General features: G+C 41.4%; 1 protein-coding gene and 1 long non-coding RNA gene across 4 annotated transcripts; one reads left to right on the top strand and one right to left on the bottom strand.

Moving 5' to 3' along the window:
• Nucleotides 1–1,583: 1,583 nt before the first annotated feature.
• LOC119881855 (putative uncharacterized protein DDB_G0290521) lies at nt 1,584–21,811 on the bottom strand. Of its 3 annotated transcripts, XM_038691958.1 has the most exons (17): nt 21,380–21,811; nt 19,931–20,046; nt 16,504–16,660; nt 16,127–16,319; nt 15,843–15,944; nt 15,379–15,480; nt 14,754–14,855; nt 14,129–14,230; nt 13,504–13,605; nt 12,879–12,980; nt 12,054–12,320; nt 11,157–11,276; nt 8,416–10,927; nt 8,182–8,223; nt 7,987–8,094; nt 6,630–6,743; nt 1,584–2,077 (listed from the first exon to the last, which is right to left on the bottom strand). In XM_038691958.1, the coding sequence occupies exons 2-17, from the start codon at nt 20,037–20,039 to the stop codon at nt 1,863–1,865; spliced, it is 4,449 nt and encodes a 1,482-aa protein (XP_038547886.1). In that variant the 5' UTR covers nt 20,040–20,046; nt 21,380–21,811; the 3' UTR covers nt 1,584–1,862. The 3 variants fall into 3 exon arrangements, with proteins under 3 accessions (XP_038547886.1, XP_038547892.1, XP_038547894.1); XM_038691964.1 differs by lacking the exon at nt 21,380–21,811 and having other exon boundaries at nt 19,931–21,346; XM_038691966.1 differs by lacking the exons at nt 1,584–2,077; nt 6,630–6,743; nt 7,987–8,094; nt 8,182–8,223 and having other exon boundaries at nt 9,863–10,040.
• Nucleotides 2,075–5,546, top strand: LOC119881883. Its single transcript, XR_005440433.1, has 2 exons — nt 2,075–4,292; nt 4,456–5,546. It is a non-coding gene; the product is annotated as an uncharacterized LOC119881883 (long non-coding RNA).
• Nucleotides 21,812–22,526: the final 715 nt, after the last annotated feature.

Here is a 22,526-nt window from a genome sequence, read left to right as displayed (position 1 = left end):
GAAATAAATTGCCTACCCCAGCTTTAGCAGTAGCTGCCTGAAGACGAGGTTGAATCGTTAGACATCCAGTATAAGTTAGCCTAGGCTTGTATGGGCCACTTTAGATGTAGTTAATGTACCAGTTCTGGATGTCACTTAGGTTTTCTTTTGCCTCTAGTTTGTATGGTGATGGTTCAGTTCTGTTTTTGTTCGTGTCATGTGGTTAGGGATTTAGCCTTGACAGAGACACTGGGACTTGAACACACAGACACACACACACACACACATTCTGACGCAGGCTCCCTGATGGGGCCCACCAGTTTTTTTATGCGTTGTGGGATCCACCCTTTCCAGTGGTCCTACACTGCTGTAAAAAACAACATTAGATCTAAAAAAAAATCTCAATCATTAATATCACTTCAATTTGACAAATTTCAAAAGTTTTGTCAAAAAAGGTATTTGGCCCTTTGTGGGGGCCGTTTCTAGGATTGCTGACTTGTGGGGTCCGCCCACATACACACATACATACCAAGTTTTTATATGTTAATGGGGCCCAAGGTCACTATCTGCAGCTGCTGACACCAGCCTTTATTATTACTCCCAGTTTCCTTATTTTGGACTAAAATAGTTATTTTTGTAATGAGTAATTATGTATACATGTGAAACTTTCCATCTGCCTTTACAGATTACAAGACATACGGCTTCAAAGACAGTTTTATGACAAAACTGAAATGACCAATTTTATTGTAATGACAGTTTATGCCACACAGTTGTCAGTCAATAAACTTTTTATGAAATGATTAAAACAAATTATTAATTTAATGTCTAGAGGTCTGTACAATCTGCACTCAATGTTTGAACAACATCAGCCTGAACTTTTATGTAAACCCAACAGTTTATATGTTTCATTGGACTGCATCCATAATATCATGTTAACACTAGGTTCTCTTTCCAATGAAGCCTCAAATTTTGAAATCATGATACAGAGATATTTAAAGAAATGAAAAATCCTTTGAAATATTTAACATATGCCCCACACACTTTCAGTGTTCAGGCCCTAAAATAAATAAAAAAATGTATTAAAATAAATAAGAAAACCTCAATATCCATCCATCCTCTGGTCAACATCCATCCATCCTCTGGTCAACATCCATCCATCCTCTGGTCAACATCATCCATCCATCCATCCATCCATCCATCCATCCTCTGGTCAACATCCATCCATCCATCCATCCATCCTCTGGTCAACATCCATCCATCCATCCATCCATCCTCTGGTCAACATCCATCCATCCATCCATCCATCCTCTGGTCAACATCCATCCATCCATCCATCCATCCTCTGGTCAACATCCATCCATCCATCCATCCATCCATCATCTGGTCAACATCCATCCATCCATCATCTGGTCAACATCCATCCATCCATCATCTGGTCAACATCCATCCATCCATCCATCCATCCATCATCTGGTCAACATCCATCCATCCATCCATCATCTGGTCAACATCCATCCATCCATCCATCCATCATCTGGTCAACATCCATCCAACATCTATTCAAGATCCATCCATCCATCCGGTCAACATCCATCCATCCATCATCTACCCTACATCCATCAAACATCAATCATCTATCCTACATCCATTCATCTCTCGAACATCCATCCTACATCCATCAAATAAAAAATAAAATTAAATAAGATCTGTGAAATGTGTATATTTGTTGGCCACTGGACAGCCATAAAACCTGAGCAAACCCCTACAACAACAACAACAACAACAACAACAAGGTTACAACAGAACACAACCAAAGACAAAACATTTTAAGATCCTACCTCTAATGTTTTGGTTTTACCTCAGTTCCATTAGGTGCTTTCACACTAGACTTTTCTTCTCAGGGCTGTAATGCGATTTTTAACATAATATTTAACTGCTTTCCAGTCTCTGTTTCTGAGAGCTTGAGGTTCTGCAGTAATACAGCGCTGACACTCTTCTTTACCAGGAACTTGATTCCTTACAATAAATCTCCTCAAATGTGTGTCCACTGCAGCACACTCGTCTGGGGTCCAGCTTCTTTTGATGGCTGTTTGTTTTCCTATGTAGGCAAAAACACAAAACATTGTAGGTTTTCTTTTATAAAGAAATTTTAATCTTACTTAACCCTGTAAGACCCACTGTTTCAGAATTACAACAATTGTGGTTATTTCCCAAAACCCCTTTTGTCTTTTTTGTTTATACAACTACATCAATATGATCTGTGGGTCCTACATTTTATTCCCACCATGTAATTGGATCCAGGATTTGTATACAAAGCCCACCCCCCTTAAGTCAAGAAGTGACACATCCTACAACTTTCTGATCAAGCAACATCCCTTTGATTTACTGGACTGGATTCATCTTGAAGTAAGTAAAATGCTTGGAATATGTTTTTCTGTGTTTATTACAGTGTCTAGAACAAGGACATGTACAGTAAATGTTGAAAATATGCCCTACATTTTGTTTAGAGCTTGTTTTATAAATGTTGCGATATTACAATGTTGGATGAGAGTGGCAGTCATAATTGCCCTGTATTTAAGAGGAACATCTAGCCTGGTTAAAACCAGACCATTCTCAGTTGTAACTGAGTTATGGTCTGGCAAAGCGTCATAGACAAATCATTTCCAGAGGGGCGTCTCCAACGGACGTCGCGGGTAGGCCTAAAACCAATCAGAGCGATGAAGGAGATGACGTATGCAGAGCGGCGGCCGGCAGAGAAACATCTCCGAGTGTTGTTCTTTGCTCGGTTTTTAACAAAAAGGAAACGTTCAAACCGCTTAAAACAGACGGGATAGCTGATCCGAACGAGTTATGTTCGACGGCGGCATCCATCTTTGTAATGTAGGCTACAAAATCTGCTTCAAAATCCCAGCGCTGTCGTCATCGTGTAAAGCCCGCCCCAACGTTTCTGATTGGTGCCGCGATTTCGGTGGATTGGAAATGGACTTGAATGCGCTCTTTGCCAGACTAACTTTCAGAGCAAATCTAAATTTGCCAGAAGTTGTCTGGGTTTTCCCAGGCTAAGGAACATCTTGAGGGGAACTTAAATGAAAATGTAAACAACAAATTATACAGGATTTAAACATTATACCCTTTAGCTTTATATCGGATTACATATTCTATACTGTATTAGAGACTAAAGTTGAAAGATATATTGCCATATCTAAACATTATAATTTGCTATCACATTCTGCAGGACTTTCTAACAAAGAAATTCTGTTTGTGCAAATCTGCCTTTTCTTAGTCTACTGATAAACAAAATGTTCTTATCAATTTATAGTCAAAGAGCTTATTATCATTAGGCCTATAACCTTTATTTAACCAGGTCTGTCCCATTGAGATCCAAGATCTCTTTTGCAAGAGACACCTGGCCACTCCTCCAAGTTGTGCGGGATGCTCCTGGTGCTTTGTTCTGACACAGGTGTAAATGTTCATCACTGTTAGTTTTTGTTGTAAACTGGACGCTGAATGCATTCCAGTAAGGATTACAATCACAGTCTACTATAGGTGAGCCATTAGGGTATAGCGTGACCGGTGAGATGTGTGAATAGGCTGCTTCAGTCCAAAGTGTGAACATGTCATAATGAGGCATGTGTGCTATTTGTATATACAATGGAAATTTGTTTCAATTTTATCTTTTCCATTTCAGAATGCCACCAGCAAGGAGAAATCCTCGGTACAATGTGCACAATGTAATTGCCATCATCCAAAACGGAGAAAGTGATGTGGACATAGATTTTGACGACACTGATGCGAGTGATGAAGAATCAGATAATGATGTCTCTGTGGACAAAGAAAACCAAGAACCTACCAATTGTCCAGCTAATGTGAATATTGAACCCGGGCAATCAAAGAAATACATCATGCCACATGACAGACATCACTGATTTTTCTGGTCAAGCTCTCACAGTTGATGTCACCTCCCTCCACACACCACTGCAATACTTCCAAAAGTTTTTGTCAGAAGATTTGGTTCAAGCTCTGGCAACAAATACGAATGAGTATAGCATTCAAAATGATGAAAGATCAGTCAACACTAATACAAAAGAAATACAGGCAGCATTGGGCATGTACCTGAGGATGGAACATTACATTTTGTAAACAATTTAACCGTGCCAGAGACTGAAAAGAGGGACAAACTCTGGAAACTCAGACCACAGCTTGATTCACTCAGAGAAAACTGCCTGCAGGTGGTACCAGAAGAGCACATTCCATGGACAAGATGATGATACCCTTCAACGGGAAGTTCAGCAGCATCAAGAAGTATATGCAAGGTAATCTATGCTCATGGGGCTTTAAAGTATGGGTGAAAGCTGGAATCTCTAGCATGATGCTTGACTTTGATGTTTACCAAGGGAGCAACAATGATGTACGAGTCAAATCTAAACTTGGATTGTCAGTGATGTTGTAATGAAGCTTGCCTCCACATTTCCAAAGGGTCAACACAAGAAGATCTAGGCAGACAACTACTTCACCTCCGTTCCACTGGTAGTGAAGCTCCTTGAGCAAGGAATCCATTATGTGGGAACAGCCAGGCAAGTGCATCTCCCCAACTGTAATCTTTACATGTGAAGAGCTTGAAGAAGAAGGGCAGAGGAAGCTTTGACCACAGAGTGGAGGGGAAACAACATCTGTGCTGTCAAATGGTACGACAACAGGGCGGTGACACTTCGCTGGACCAGAACCTGTTCAGGAGATTCAACACTGGGACAAAGCCGCCAAAACCTACATTGACGTTAGAAAGGCTTCCATTGTGGGCATCTACAATAAATACATGGGAGGTGTGGATTTGTTGGACTCATTTACAGCAAAACACAAGTATGCACTGAAATCCTGGTGGTGGTACATGTACATCTTCTGGCACACAATCACCCTTGCTGTGGTCAACGCCTGGCTCCTCTACAAGCAGCACAGCCTATGCTCTCAGGATGCCAAAGGAGATACTGAATATGAGAAAGTTCCAAGCACAGCTGGCTTCCTCTCTCATTACGGTAATGATCTATTTGTGCTATTTACCTTGTTTGTGATAAATCAGACTGGAATTTGAGATGTACATAAATTGATACATTTATATTCTAATCTGGCGGACACAACACTGAAAACGCCAAAGAGAGGACGGCCATCTTCAATCAACAAGAGCCCAGAGACAGGAGCCCTCTGAATAGTGGAAAGAGACCACACATGGATGATGGAAGTCCAAAGGCTCCCTCTTCTAAAAAGTCACGCAAACCACCGCCCATGGATGCGCGCATGGACCAAACTGGACGTTTCCCCCTGAAGACAAAGAGAGGACACTGCAGACATTGCAGTAAAGGGTACACCAATACCCAATGCAGTAAGTGTGATGTCCGCCTCTGTTTTTCAGAGGACAGGAACTGTTTCTGGGATTACCACTATAAGTAAAGGTGGACTTCACACTGAGCACATAGATTTCAGTGGAGAGCGAAAGAACACTGCAGACATTGCACTGTTAACAATGTAAATAAATAAAGATCTTATTTGTTGGAATAAACAACTCTTCATAATAACATGACTGAGATTATTATTCATTTTATACACTGGTTTGGTAAAAACAAAAACACTGCAAATTAATCCTTAATTATGCAGCTTGATGGGCACCTCTTCGGACCTGACGTGCTGCCCAGCTACGCAAACGCAGCTACGTGGATGTACTCTCTTGTAATTGGCCAGAGTGATCACAAGTCTCCGGATGTTTTGGTCTCGTTGCTGAAAGAGTGCATGAAGCGGTGGAAAAACCCCTGTGCTGCCAGCTTCTCCAAGCCCCGTGCTCCCTCTTTTGCCAAAACCACCATGAGAACGACCGACAACTGGCTGAAGGAAGAGCTGCAACGGGTGAACGAAAGGCAGAAAGCAACGGAGGAGTGCCTGCTCAGATGCATTCCGTTTAGTATTGCTTTTTAACTTTATTTATAGTTAACGGTTTTGATTGCATTCTTTTTTCTTTGTGTGTTGCTGACGGCATTACATTATAATTCTGGAAAAGAAACTGCAACAGGATGCTTTTACCCTACACTCGAGTATAAACACACACTCTCTCACTTAAAGCAATTTTATTCTTTTTTGCATTTCACAAAATAATAATAATAATACTAAAAACAATAATAATGATAATATTTTCTATTTATAAGGCACTTTTAAAAGGTCATTTAATAAAGTCAGCTGCATGTGGAGGCTTAATGAGACTTGGATGAAGGAACACTAACAGTTAGGAGGTATTTAAGGTGATTATAGGTTGTTCGAGTTTTTCAACTGGTCACTGTACACCTCCGTTGTTGGAGGAAATGCAAGCATTTTTCCTGAGTAAGTCCATAAAGTCGTAAAGATTTTTTTTTTTTTTTTAAATACAACAGACTTCTTATTGATATAAAGGTGATAATGCCAGTCTTTCCCCAACCCTACAACCTGCGACAATGCAGGCTCACAAGGTCTGTTCCTGCAACAGCTTCTTTCAAGTCACTGTCAGGCTTGTGGCACCGGACAGTAAGGAGGGACAGACATATTTCAAGTGTTGAGTCAAGGAAGCAAAGTAAAAGCCCTAAAAATAAATGAGCAGCTCTGGCCCAAAAGAGAGTGCAAGCCCCAAAGCTTACCTCTCTTTTTTGCAGACACACTCCGGTTTTGGACTTGTGATGTGGAGGGACATTCTTGCAGGGATGACATGCTGACCTCATCTTCTGACCCCTCTTCTCTTGGCATACTGACATCTGGACAAAGAAATAACTTTATTGTAGTATACACTACATGAAATATGTAATAGCCGTCAGTGCAGTGGTTGTGTTATTTTATAAAATAATTTAGTATATTCAATTCAATTTTCTATTCAGTTTATTTATATAGCGCTGATTCACAACAGATGTCGTCTCAAGGCACTTAATAAGAAGTCAGTATATGGGATTTGTGTCTCTTAAAGAGAGACAGTTTATTTCATCCCGTCTCCTATAGTCCTAAATTCTTTTCAAGTGACTAGTGACGTGAAAATATTAGTTGTCATGTTAGCCCAGGGATGGGCAACTCCAGTCCTCAAGGGCCACTATTCTGCAGGTCTGAAATGTTTCCCTGCTTCAACACACCTGATTCAAATTAAATAGATCAAACAGCTTGTTGCCAAGCTCTGCACAATGAATCAGGTGTGTTGCAGCAGGGAAACATCTAAAACCTAAAGGATAGTGGCCCTCAAGCAGTATATTTCCTCATATAGTGTATGGACGACAGACCGTCCCACGCAGTCCACTAGTGCTGAAGTAGCTGTGCGCCGAAAAGATTGTATGTCGGACAATATAAGATGAACTGATTTCATCAGACAGAAAGCGACTGTTGTTATATTACAAGTAGAATTAACGACAAGGCTGTATGAGTTTATTAGATGTCATCTAACCCGATGGCATATGCGTTTGAGCCAGTGATGAGGAGGAGGGTTGAGAGACCCGTTTTTGGTTGAGGGAGCTGCAGCGGCTCCGGACGGAGATGACAGTGAGGAGAGGGTCGGCAACCCTTTGCAGTGCAAGTGCGGTCACTGCGATCAACCGTGGAGTCTGTTTGCTGCCATGAAGCAGACTTGGATAATGTGCTCAGGGAATTGTCCTGCATCACCTAATCGCGCACATTCCAGATGTTCTGTAGTGACAGGGACGTGTTGGAGTAGCTGTGCTATCCCTGTATGAAGTCTGTGCCGAGAGATTAGAGCAACCTATAAGCAATAGGTGGGTTCCCGCTAACCTCAAAGTTAATGCTACTTGTAATTTCAGGCAGTACTGACGCAGTGTTAAGTTTTAAAACTGGGGTTGTGTTTGACTGATTGTGCAGCCTCTGCATCATACAGGTCTCCTGACAGAGTTGCAGGAGAAAGAGGTGGGTGGGACAAAGAAGGGAGGTGGAGTTGTTGATGTTGAAATTTTTGCCACGTGCTGTGTGAAATGCACGAAAGGTAAGAATTGCGTTCAAGCTCACCGGTTGCAGACACTCCCCGGTTTTGACTTTGTGATGTGGAGGTACATTCTTGCGTGGATGACATGCTGACCTCATCGTCTGACCCATCATCTCTTAGCATACTGACATCTGGAGAGGGAAATAACTTAATACAATACACAAAATATCTAAAACGGATCATTTAAAAATCAATTTAGGAACATCGTATACACATACCTTCAATGTCCTCTGCTAAAGGTCCCTCCATGTCAATGGTCTCTAAAATGGTAATTGATAAAAAATTGAGTTTGGAAAGCTGAAACTATGGGCAATCTGCAAGAGTATACAACAGTAGCATTATCTCTCATCCCGTCACCATTACTGCCCTGTTTTACATGGTAAATAGTTGTTTTCGGAATGCGGAAGACTAAATGTCATATATTGTGCCTTCAAGAATATAAAGTTAATTACCATTCACATCGACTTGTATTTCATCGAGGCTCTTTCCTTTGTAATCTCCTAGGCGTCCTTGTTCCATTGCCAGGAGGACTTTACTTACTTTGGCTAATTGGAGGGTGCTTTCTGGGAGCCTGTAGTGTTTCCTGTGAACAGCGATATTATGACCAAGGAAGTCTGCCAACTGGTCGAGCTCAGTGGTTTTGAGGTTCAGAACAGTAGACAGGGTAGCAATATGTTTCCTCAGTTGAATTGATGTTAGCGCTTGAGGATTTTTTATGTCAGCACATTCACTGACAAATTGCCTAATGCAGTCACAAGCCCTGAGGTAATGGGCAGATTGTGGCAATGCAAACAGATATTCATTGTCCTTTAGCACCCCACATTCTTCTCTGCTCTCAGTAAGAGCATCAAGTGATTCTCTCATTAATGGGGTTAGAAGAACAGGAACCTTCCTTCCTCTTTTTCCAACAATTGCTATTCGCACAAAATGCCTGCAGAGCTTCTGCTCAAGCGCTGTGAGGGCCAAATTTACATCTCCCTGTTCCTCTGATGTGTCCTTCGATAAGTATGCAGACAGGCGCATTCGGGACACTTCACCTGCTCTCCGCCGATTAAAAAGCATAACTTGAGTCAGTGTTACTTTTGCAAGTTCCTTCCAATTTGTGGATGAATGATGTTCTTTTAAATCTTTGAGATGTTGCTGCTGTTTTTCTTCTAGATAGCAATGTAGCCTTTGGATATCTTGTGTAAGAGGTAAAAGTTGCGGTGCATTCCATTTGGCCCGGTTAAGCTGGGTTAATGCCTGGCCTGCAATATCAAACCTCCAACTCTCTAAATACAACTGTGCGAACTCCTCAGCATCTTTTATGGTTTCTTTATCTTTCTTTTTCAGTCCTTCGGACTTGATAAACATAGCCAACGAATGCAGGCTGTGTCCTACCTTGCGTGCAAGAGAGGGACATTGGTATATGCCACTTTCCTCACTGAATCCAGATAGGTTCTTTGCAGCTCTGACAACCTGGGAGTACTGTTCAGGTTTGATGAGTTCTTGAATGGTCTTCACATGTGTGATTTTTTTAGCTTCCAATAAAAGCCTGCCAAGTTCTCTCAGTTTTTGGCGTATATACTGGTGTTGACTCACTATCTTCTCATTCTTTTTGAACAACCTGAACCCATAATTGAGGATGCAGTTGTCTCCTTTAATTGCAACTGCAATCTTGTCCTGACTCATTACACTCAAGAACTTCCAATACGCGTCTGTATATTCCGATGGAGAAGGTTCAGCGAAAGCACACAATGCCTGAACTCTATTTTTACCTGGTTTAGTACTTTCGGGTTTGAAGCTGCAGACCTTGAAATGCCGCCACATTGCTCTTCTTGAGAACAACCCATAGCAGTGAATGCAATGTGCAAATTTATGTCCCTCTGATTTTTTTCCCGGTTGTTTACATGGGATTAGTTTTCCTTTTTGTGTTTCCAAAACATGACTGTTGTGCTCAAAGTTTCCCTTATTTCGTATGTAGTCCAATTGTAGTTTTCTTTCCTTTGAGTTTTTTGGAAAACTGAATGCTTTCGCAACATCCGATTCATCTTGGTGTTTACGCCACAAGTGTCTTGACATTTTCTGGACAAACTTCCTGCAATAAAAACAGAAATGTTTCTTGTTATAGCTTCTGGATCCATCATCTTTCTTTAAAGTTGGACTGACAATGATATACTGCTCTTCTTCCAGGGGCACTGAAACATTGTTTTCAGAATATGTTGCGATTTCCTTTTCATTCCCATCAACTCTGCTATTTGGAAATCTTCGTGCGGGATCATGACATCTTTCCAAAAGTCTTCTCTGGCTAAAGTCAAATTGGCTATGACTAGAGGATTCACTTCTACTCTCCCTGGGCTTAGACTTGCTCTGTCTGGAGGACTCGCTTCCACTTCCACTCTCCCTGGGCTTAGACTTGCTCTGTCTGGAGGACTCGCTTCCACTTCCACTCTCCCTGGGCTTAGACTTGCTCTGACCGGAGGACTCGCTTCCACTCTCTCTGGAGGATCTACTTCCACTCTCCCTGGGCTTAGACTTGCTCTGACCGGAGGACTCGCTTCCACTCTCTCTGGAGGATCTACTTCCACTCTCCCTGGGCTTAGACTTGCTCTGACCGGAGGACTCGCTTCCACTTCCACTCTCCCTGGGCTTAGACTTGCTCTGTCTGGAGGACTTGCTTCCACTTCCACTCTCCCTGGGCTTAGACTTGCTCTGTCTGGAGGACTTGCTTCCACTTCCACTCTCCCTGGGCTTAGACTTGCTCTGTCTGGAGGACTCGCTTCCACTCTCTCTGGAGGATCTACTTCCACTCTCTCTGGGCTTAAACTTGCTCTGACTGGATGATGCACCTTTGTTCTTTTTTTCCTTTTCCAGGGTTAATTCCATACTGCTATCACTTTCTGTGCTTTCATCCATGGGATTTGGAATATACTCATCTTCGCTACCTGAGATTGAGTCATCCGATTCCATGAGATTTATCTGAATCTTTAAAAACAAACACACATCTGTTAATAACTATTTTTGCAACATTAAATATAAAAAACCTGAGGATACTGATTGAACAGGCTCAGGATACTAAATGAAGAAAAATCTGTATGGACCATTTTCAGTACAAGTAAATTTACAAATTAGAAGAATCCCCATCAGACTCACTAGCAAGAGCAACAGACATTTTCACAATCGTAACCCCCCCCCCCCAAAAAAAAAGACTTACGGGACGGCAAGACCTTCTTCTCAGTTTCTGTGAATCCCTTTCAGACTTAAAAGGAGTCTCCTCTGCGCTGTCACTACTTGAATCATAGAGACTGTGGGTAAAATCTTGTACTCTATCCATCTGCAAAAAGGGAGACATGGAGATATTTTGCTGTATGATTGCTGTATTTTTTTATTGATAGGGAGACCATTCAGAGGTTGTCAGGTGAGCTAGACACCTATGAAAATTATTGACCAATATTACCCCTCCATCCACCTGCTGAGGCCCATGTCCAAACTGCCTTCCAGGTGGAGTAAACGTTGACAAAATTATTAAAAAAAGAGTAACGTTTCAGTTTTCATGCATTTGATTGTTAAATTTAATGACTTCACAGCAAATGATTCATCATAATGATATAGTGTCATTCCTGTAGACATGGAACTACTCAAGAGAGAGGGAGAGATTAGTCAATAATTTAATCAGTCAGAAAAGAGAGAGAGTTGAGCTTCTCTAATAAATGATTACTGATTGATTGTTGGTGATCTCTATTTAATTGATAATTAATGCACCAGGCGAGGACGAGGACTCGACCGGATTTTGGCAACAGAGACCGGCCCTACCGGGGTTTGTCCCGGTATGCTGGCTGACCAGTAGCCTACATCACTGGGCACGTTGTATCTTTTTTTTTTTTTTTTTTTTAAAGCACACACCTGCAGGTGTTTATGCCAATCCAATAGATTCAATTTCAAATGAGTCCATTTAAATTCAGATTTTAAAAGCAATTGTTCAAAACAATCGATTCAGGTTCAAAGTAAATGATTCCCATTCAAATATAAAATTCAAATTCGCTTACTAGTGGCAAAAAATTTATCACATAAACAAGTTAATTATATTGTTAAAATGTGTTTTGGGGCTTACCAGAATGCTTTTTGTGCGTCTCAGTGGTGGAACAAGTTCATCATCCGATTGATTGTTGGAATGGTTGCTTGGAGAAGCCTCATCACAAGTTTCTTTCACAACAGTTTCATCTGAATCGTACAAATGATCTGAAACATCTGGGCCAATATCATTCTGCCCTATAATAACATCCAGGTGTGGGGTGGGAGGTTCGTTTTCCATACCATCCTCATCAGTTTCATCACTATCTGGATAATCAACCAGTGAAAATCCTTGGACAGTAAATACCTAAAAATAAACAAAAATTCATTAAGTATGGAATTAGAAAGGTTGGCCAATAAAAAATTGTAATAAATTACAACCCAATAAAGGTCACCTGACTACTTTAAAGCCCCGTGAGCATTGGTCCATGGTCCAATTGACCATTACTGGGGTTTTCAGTGCATCAAATCAAAATATTTAACATCAAAATTCAAATCAAAAAGATGCTTTAAAACATCTAACAGCTCAGACACAGTATACAATTACGAATGTTAAAATCACAGTTGAGGTCATGTCAGGTGTTGCCACAGTGCATTAAAAACAATTACCGTAAGAACTGGACGGAAGGGCCCCACATGGGTCAGACTACAGACATACGAGTGTGTAAAGGAGCGACTTGAGAAACAAATGTATTTGGAAGATGGAAGGACCCCATAAGAACATGACTGGAAACATGCCGGTGTGTGTGACATTACCTGGCCTTTAACAGCCAATATAAAGCCACATAAGCATTGGTCCACTTTAGTAATAGAACACCACCACATACATGTCAGCATAGATGAATGTGTTTGAATGTACTTTTACCTGTGTGCAGGTCTGATCTGGGTTAGGTCTATCGTTAAGCATCTGAGGAACAGGGCTGGTCTCATTCTCTTCTGCTGCAGCAGGAGTCTGAAGGCCTTTCACCTGAAATAGACAGACAAGAAGAGACTCAGAACTGTATGAAGAGACATTCACAGGCTAATAAGGTCATCTAATGGTGAAACAGCACTGAACTTTAACTGAGAGCATGGACTAAAAAGCAGCTCACGTCTATTCCAAGAGTTTGCAGTGGATCAAATCAAAATATTGCTTTAAAACATCTAACAGCTCAGACACAGTATACAATTACGAATGTTAAAATCACAGTTGAGGTCATGTCAGGTGTTGCCACAGTGCATTAAAAACAATTACCGTAAGAACTGGACGGAAGGGCCCCACATGGGTCAGACTACAGACATACGAGTGTGTAAAGGAGCGACTTGAGAAACAAATGTATTTGGAAGATGGAAGGACCCCATAAGAACATGACTGGAAACATGCCGGTGTGTGTGACATTACCTGGCCTTTAACAGCCAATATAAAGCCACATAAGCATTGGTCCACTTTAGTAATAGAACACCACCACATACATGTCAGCATAGATGAATGTGTTTGAATGTACTTTTACCTGTGTGCAGGTCTGATCTGGGTTAGGTCTATCGTTAAGCATCTGAGGAACAGGGCTGGTCTCATTCTCTTCTGCTGCAGCAGGAGTCTGAAGGCCTTTCACCTGAAATAGACAGACAAGAAGAGACTCAGAACTGTATGAAGAGACATTCACAGGCTAATAAGGTCATCTAATGGTGAAACAGCACTGAACTTTAACTGAGAGCATGGACTAAAAAGCAGCTCACGTCTATTCCAAGAGTTTGCAGTGGATCAAATCAAAATATTGCTTTAAAACATCTAACAGCTCAGACACAGTATACAATTACGAATGTTAAAATCACAGTTGAGGTCATGTCAGGTGTTGCCACAGTGCATTAAAAACAATTACCGTAAGAACTGGACGGAAGGGCCCCACATGGGTCAGACTACAGACATACGAGTGTGTAAAGGAGCGACTTGAGAAACAAATGTATTTGGAAGATGGAAGGACCCCATAAGAACATGACTGGAAACATGCCGGTGTGTGTGACATTACCTGGCCTTTAACAGCCAATATAAAGCCACATAAGCATTGGTCCACTTTAGTAATAGAACACCACCACATACATGTCAGCATAGATGAATGTGTTTGAATGTACTTTTACCTGTGTGCAGGTCTGATCTGGGTTAGGTCTATCGTTAAGCATCTGAGGAACAGGGCTGGTCTCATTCTCTTCTGCTGCAGCAGGAGTCTGAAGGCCTTTCACCTGAAATAGACAGACAAGAAGAGACTCAGAACTGTATGAAGAGACATTCACAGGCTAATAAGGTCATCTAATGGTGAAACAGCACTGAACTTTAACTGAGAGCATGGACTAAAAAGCAGCTCACGTCTATTCCAAGAGTTTGCAGTGGATCAAATCAAAATATTGCTTTAAAACATCTAACAGCTCAGACACAGTATACAATTACGAATGTTAAAATCACAGTTGAGGTCATGTCAGGTGTTGCCACAGTGCATTAAAAACAATTACCGTAAGAACTGGACGGAAGGGCCCCACATGGGTCAGACTACAGACATACGAGTGTGTAAAGGAGCGACTTGAGAAACAAATGTATTTGGAAGATGGAAGGACCCCATAAGAACATGACTGGAAACATGCCGGTGTGTGTGACATTACCTGGCCTTTAACAGCCAATATAAAGCCACATAAGCATTGGTCCACTTTAGTAATAGAACACCACCACATACATGTCAGCATAGATGAATGTGTTTGAATGTACTTTTACCTGTGTGCAGGTCTGATCTGGGTTAGGTCTATCGTTAAGCATCTGAGGAACAGGGCTGGTCTCATTCTCTTCTGCTGCAGCAGGAGTCTGAAGGCCTTTCACCTGAAATAGACAGACAAGAAGAGACTCAGAACTGTATGAAGAGACATTCACAGGCTAATAAGGTCATCTAATGGTGAAACAGCACTGAACTTTAACTGAGAGCATGGACTAAAAAGCAGCTCACGTCTATTCCAAGAGTTTGCAGTGGATCAAATCAAAATATTGCTTTAAAACATCTAACAGCTCAGACACAGTATACAATTACGAATGTTAAAATCACAGTTGAGGTCATGTCAGGTGTTGCCACAGTGCATTAAAAACAATTACCGTAAGAACTGGACGGAAGGGCCCCACATGGGTCAGACTACAGACATACGAGTGTGTAAAGGAGCGACTTGAGAAACAAATGTATTTGGAAGATGGAAGGACCCCATAAGAACATGACTGGAAACATGCCGGTGTGTGTGACATTACCTGGCCTTTAACAGCCAATATAAAGCCACATAAGCATTGGTCCACTTTAGTAATAGAACACCACCACATACATGTCAGCATAGATGAATGTGTTTGAATGTACTTTTACCTGTGTGCAGGTCTGATCTGGGTTAGGTCTATCGTTAAGCATCTGAGGAACAGGGCTGGTCTCATTCTCTTCTGCTGCAGCAGGAGTCTGAAGGCCTTTCACCTGAAATAGACAGACAAGAAGAGACTCAGAACTGTATGAAGAGACATTCACAGGCTAATAAGGTCATCTAATGGTGAAACAGCACTGAACTTTAACTGAGAGCATGGACTAAAAAGCAGCTCACGTCTATTCCAAGAGTTTGCAGTGGATCAAATCAAAATATTGCTTTAAAACATCTAACAGCTCAGACACAGTATACAATTACGAATGTTAAAATCACAGTTGAGGTCATGTCAGGTGTTGCCACAGTGCATTAAAAACAATTACCGTAAGAACTGGACGGAAGGGCCCCACATGATAGGGTTAGGATAGGGTCATGGATACATGTCAGCATAGATGAATGTGTTTGAATGTACTTTTACCTGTGTGCAGGTCTGATCTGGGTTAGGTCTATCATTCAGCATCTGAGGAACAGGGCTAGTCTCATTCTCTTCTGCTGCGGCTGGAGCTTGGGTTTTTTTCAACTGGATTGCAGATAAAGAAGAACTCATTTTAACACACATCACAGATCAAAGATTAAATGCATTTCCATAGACAGTCAAGAGTAATATTGGAAACATGGTTAATTTTGGAGAAATACAAAATTTTCTTTTGCAACAAAAAAATTTAAAAAAAGAAATCTCTATACTTAATCTAACCAACTCACCTTACAGCGCCAAGGCCATTTTGAATCACCATAGTTGTAATCAATTTCATCTCCTATTTCTATTTTCTTCAGAGAAAAAAGGCACAAATGTGGTTTGTTGTCAACTATGATTTTTTTCATAACGCAATTTGGATTTTGGTGGTTGTCATTGACCAATCTTCCGAGAGATAAATCTTCTTCAGATGCATCCAGGCTGAAAAGTATCAAAAAAATGGTAATAGTTTTACATCTTTTTAAAAGTTTTATTGAAAGAGTTATTTTCAAAAGAATTTAAGAGTATTTTTGCTTAACTCATTCATCAAGTATTAAACCTTTGTTTCAGGGTTAACTCGTAATTTCTCTAAATCAATACAAAACATCCATCTTTCAATGTTTACCATAAGTGATGATTCTGCCACTGAAAGTCAAAGAGAAATGTGCTTTCAATCTCTGAGTATTTTCTTGACTTGCATTCCTCCTGTGTGAGGAGTTTACCCCTGTACTCCAACACGAAGTCCCCGGGTTCAATGGGTTGTGTGGCAAACACTCCTCTTCCTACAATAATATATAATAATTAAACATTTCATTCTGGCTCAAAAACAGATACTACAGTATTTTCAAAGTGAGGTTGATGTTCTTGCGTCTAGTCAGTGTATTACCTGCAGACAATGCTCAGCACTCTCCCAGTTGTGATACACACTCTACAGGTAAAGTGCTTTTTTGATCAGACTTTGTGGACATAAAATGTTTTTGATGCAGACCCATCCACATCAATGCATCATTGAGGTCCTGTCTATGCTCTGTTTGGTTCCCTTAAAGGAGTCATGACCTGTAATTTTCACTTTTCCACGAGAATCAATAGCCGCGTTTCCACTGTCGGGCCAGTGCGAGCCAGGGCTTTAAACTGGGCCGAGCCGGGCTAATGGCCTCGGGCCAGGAGCACCGGGCTCAAAACCAGCTGTTGCGTTTCCACTGTCTGGCCAGAAGCTCCACAGCGCTTCACTAAAACACGCTAGGGGTGAACTAGCACAGCCCGGCTCTGGCCCGACAGTGGAAACACGGCTATTGTATGTTATGATTGCCTAACGATTATACACTGGCCGGGAAGCCGATATTTAAAAGTGAAGCGTTTGTTTACCCCTGGGTTCGTCAACCAGCCCACGTGCACGCGCACTCAAATACGAGATTTTAATTTCTGCCCCGACTTGACGTCAAGACGGGGCAGGAAATACCATATATGGACACCGCAGACCTATGCTGCAGGAAGCCCGCCCTGCCCCTCTCCCCCTCATATTCAGTCGCGAAAGATGCAGAAACGTAGTGCACACGTGAGTTGCTCTGTTGTTGACTGCCAGAATCAACATGTAACTTAAATGTGTTTTCTCTCCCAAGAACGGACCAAGCTGTCAGGGACCAGTGGATTAAATTCATTTTTAATGACGCGGTTCCTACAACCCTTCCCACTGGCTTAACGTTAGGTGTCTGTGCTAATCATTTTACACCGGAATCGTTCACAAATTTGAATGTCCAAAAAACCACAACGTGAAACAAGGCAAAAACACCACATGATAGCAAACGTTGATCTCAATAACAACTGTAAGCTGATAAAAAAAAGTAGACTACATCTCCGTTAATGTAATCTACATTAAATAAAAGGTATAATGAATGTCTCAGTCAAAATGATTGTTTTTACCATTCAGAGACATCTTGATGTAGACGTCCTTCCATCGACTCTACATCTTCCCTTTCCAGCTCAGATTCAGAGTCTGGCTCGTGCATGTACGGTTGAATTCCGTAGGTCGCGGCCAGGTCGGTTTCATTCACAACTTGCGCCATGATGTCATTTTGGAATGATATGCTGAAGTTACCTGCGGTGTCAACCCCCCTCCTTCCTGCCACCAATCAACGCGCCCCTTTGCATTATTAAAATGACCATCCATGACAGCCAAAATATCACATCAGATCTCGCGAGACAATAATGCCTTCAGAAATAAGGGTCAGAGGAGCTCTCCACTTTTCTTTTTTAGAAGGGCCTGAAAGGCTATAATAGAGCGTGGGTATCCAAGGTAATACTAAGTTATGACTCCTTTAAACTGAGAGTGCCGTGTACCATTTAGTGCAGGTAACACCAGTGAAGCGTAAGAACATCATGCAACTCAGACTTTTGACATAGACAGACAGATGTACTATACTGATCCAAAACTGGAAAAATACATTGTAGCTGCAGCAAGGCATGAAACTAAATATTAAATAGCAATATAAAAAACGGAAAGTATTCCTGATTTACAAAATAAATATAGGACACAGAAAAGCAATATAACAAACGTATATACAACAAATAGAGAGACTAGTTAAATAATGTATTGTGCAAATGAGCTTTAAAGACCCACTCCGATGATAATCATGTTTTTCGTGTTGTTAACATGTTCTTGTGGCATTTTTCTAAAGCTAGAGGACATATCTTTAGAAAATTAAGCTCAAAATTGCATTTTTGAGTATTTCTGCATTCAAATGGCTGTGAACCAATGGCAGTCACTAAAAGGCAGCCTAAAACAGACTGGAGTTGTGATGTAATAACTCTGGGGGGGCCACAAGCTCCTGCCCCACTCCGCTCAGGTTCTGAGGAGTAGAGAAGACAATGGCGGATCAACACCTGTGTGCTGTAGTGGGTTGCAGTGCAAAGAAGAGAGATATTGGTATTAGCTTTCATAATTTACCGCAGCGCTGGCTCCGCCCACAACGCAGAGGCTAATTGCTAATGAGCACAGCTGGGACACTCAAGCAGAAGATTACTAACTTTGTCAGGCGGGGAAATTATATTGCCAGATGCCTAGCATGCAACTTAGCCAAGTCTACCCAACGAACTAGCCATGACTGGTGGGGAGGATGAAGCTGCTGCCGGGAGCTTTGAATCTCAGGTGGCTATATGCATCGTTGTTGTACGGGGCTGTACATTGCTCCATTTACACTTGGTCACATAAATGTGTCGGATATAAATCCGATTTTCAACTCCTGCACTATATACTGATTTAATGGAGTTAAGATATGTGCTGCATTTTATTGATCGTCAGCTAAAATGTCAACATCAAAGAGAGAGTGGCAACAGCGCTGGTAAGATCATCTCGTTTCTTTACTTTTAATGAAGATGATTGTGTGTTAAGCATCTGCGACTTACTTTCACTTTGATTTGCGATAGTTTGCAAGTTGGCTTGATGAATAGATGCTCAGCTGCGCCGTGTTGCAGTAGCGTCGTCATATCTAGCTATAACATGACGTATAGCCTATAATAACACGTTCTCACACGTTTATTTTTGTGCATTTTTGGGAGGAGTAACATTTACATATGTGGTTTCAACAACCAGATGCACATACACTTGTCCGATCACAGAAAACATATGAAGTGAAGTGTAAACAGCCCCCGAGTGGTGGTATGCCAGCGAGCTTTGCTTGGCATAATTTAAAATGGTTGGTCGCAGAGTAAACGGTCACGACAATACTCTTCTTCTGTTGTTTGTTTACACTATGCACAAAACACAGGTAGCCTAGATCGCGCAGTAGGGTGTTTCATTCATGTTAGCTGACGACACCTTGTGTCCCCGACAGGAAAATACCCAGCTGCGTGTTCTGTGAATGTAGGCGCGGTGTCAATTTAGAACACATAGGAATTGCGCCAAAATATAACGATATTCGAAAATGCTTTTTTATGATCGAATTTCGCACGCAGTTCCGACTATTCGAAGATCGCGACTCATCCCTAACATCAACAATAATACTTTTTTGCTTTTGAAATGCACAAGTTGTGTCAAGGAATCTTCTGCAACTTACCTTTGTAACGGTCAATGAATCTCGGCATAAACCCATCCTTGTCAGTGCAAGACAGAATGTATGTCTTTGCATCGTCTATAGGCTTTTTCCTCCTCCTCCTTGTGGACATAATGGTTCTGTGAAAATAATTGTAATTCGTACTTAGTCAAGGCAAATCTCACAAAAAGGTTTTTGAAAAATAGCAAGTCACAAAAAAAATCTATTATGTAAAATAAATAAATAAACAGACATTCATACAAACACATAGACGCTGCAACAACTGTGTACTGAGCTTTGCTATTGCAAGATGCACATTGTTTAACATCAAACACGGGCTAATGAAATATGCAAATTCTGAAATGAGCACACTGAAAGCTGACCGAGCCTGTTGAAGTTAACTTGTTAGATGATAACCATGTTGTGCTGCACAGACACTCCGTAATCAATTTAAACTAGGGATGTCAAACTTAACTTCTGGTACAGCAGCATGGCGGCGTTGCCACATGACCATTGACTGACATATGCAGCATCACATCCTTCCTCATACATAAGCGCATGGATGGTTATGGGGGGGTCCAGGGTAGGCCGGTACCACCAGGATGGTGAAAACTTCCCTTAGAAGTATTGAGTCTAAACAAGCAAAGGTTTCACATCTTGCTACATTTGTTGATCAGTTGATCAGTCACAGTGATGCTCTGAAATTTAAGAATGTGTTTTTATTTGTTAAAAATGTGGGTCAATGACGTGACGCCTAAATTTTCTGTTCGACTGCATTTTTTCAGGCAAAAATGGGTTTAAATGCCTAAAAGGATACTGCATATTTGTAGTACCTCTCCCGTGTATGTACAACTTTTCAAAAACCTTTGTTTATTTGTTATTTTTTTGTTATTTAAAGTGTCAAAACATCATGTGGTGCGTAGGTTCGGCCATAACTTCTGTTTTGAAAACATCTTTGATATTGATTATTATTGAGTGACTCCAACACGGCACCGTAGCTTCAGTCCTGCGTTAGCTTCTGGCTAACCTCCATCAGCGAGTCCTGCCCGGTCTTGCTCACAATTCACAACCGATTCCACCTTTAACGACAGGACTTCACTGCACCCTGTCTCTGCCCCGCTGTCATGTCCGTGGTGACGTTATTAGGTTAAGCCAACTGCTAATAGTAATATTATGTCGCTAACGTTAGCTACATGGCAGCTAAACGAGGTAGCAAACATCACGATATAACGCCAAAATATGAACTCACCATAAAAACCTCACAATTCACAACCGATTCCACCTTTAACGACAGGACTTCACTGCACCCTGTCTCTGCCCCGCTGTCATGTCCGTGGTGACGTTATTAGGTTAAGCCAACTGCTAATAGTAATATTATGTCGCTAACGTTAGCTACATTGCAGCTAAACGAGGTAGCAAACATCACGATATAACGCCAAAATAAACTCACCATAAAAACCATGCCTAGCTTACCTGTTGCATGAAGAGGTCGGTATTTGTAAAAATATTCAGATGTCCAACCACTCCGTCTTCTTCTGTCTTCAATCTTCTATCCTTGAAGTCTTCTTCTTCGTCTACTTCTTCTTCTTGTGCAATTTCCGCAGTTTTCCTTACATTCGCGGCTGATTGTACAGTGCAGTAATTTCATTGGCCAAAGGTTTCAGATTCCCGCGGTGTGTATTCGATTTCGCGGGAAGTGTATATCCTGACTTCCGGTACAAAAAGGCTGGACGATACACACCTTCACACACATACCCACTTTTTGCTACCTTACGGGCCACTTTTTAGAAATGAAAAAAAAAGCAATGGTAGCATCAGGGGAAGCTGCTGAGCTCATTTTAATTGAAATCGGAGTGGGGCCCACCATTTTGGGCCCCACTCCGATTTTGGAACTCCTTAGGTGGATGTGCTCCCACCGATGGGAACCCACACCGACGCAAATGTTAGTACACACAGACACACACACACACACACACACACAGACACACACACACACACACACACGTCTGTTTTTTGCTCTGCCTGTCACTTGCACTTAAACCCCATCAGCTCTTGATGGTCTCTATCCCACAGGTTTTAAAAGTGCTTCCTATGGTTCCAAGGTTGCAGATGTAAGGACGGTGGACCAGCTAGAGGAACCTGTGGCATAGTTTTAGTTTTGGGGTGGAATCACATTTTTATGAAGGCGATGTGGCGACCTTCTCTGGACAGAACTCCTTGGCTCTCCCTGCAGGGTCGTGGTGAGTGGAGTCAGGTTGTCAGAGAGCTTCACTATTACCTACAGGCTGTACTTTCTGTGTTAAATATTATGCTTATGTTAAAATAAATACAATTTTGCCTTCAGCCCGCTTCACTTTCATGGTCATGACACTAACAAATAAGTTGTTGTTTAACTTTGCTTTAATTCTATTGATGCTCTAATTTATCTTAGAATATGGCTAGCAAAAATAACAAACGTGTTTTTAGATAGACAGGTCAATGAAACCGTGTCAGTTACATTGCATTAAATTACACATGCTAGTGGAACAGCAGCTAACCAGGAAGTTGATGTCAAGACTTCAGTTCCGTTATATAAGCTCATGTGTGCTAATTACATGTTAATAAAAGACAGTGATGGTTA

This window comes from Micropterus salmoides, unplaced genomic scaffold (assembly GCF_014851395.1).
Source record: "Micropterus salmoides isolate LMB-PRFRI ecotype aquatic unplaced genomic scaffold, ASM1485139v1 Ms_hic_scaffold_10, whole genome shotgun sequence".
NCBI classification, from domain to species: Eukaryota; Metazoa; Chordata; class Actinopteri; order Centrarchiformes; family Centrarchidae; genus Micropterus; species Micropterus salmoides.
Note: the sequence above shows the minus strand (reverse complement) of the source record. Positions and strands in the feature narration are given on the sequence as shown.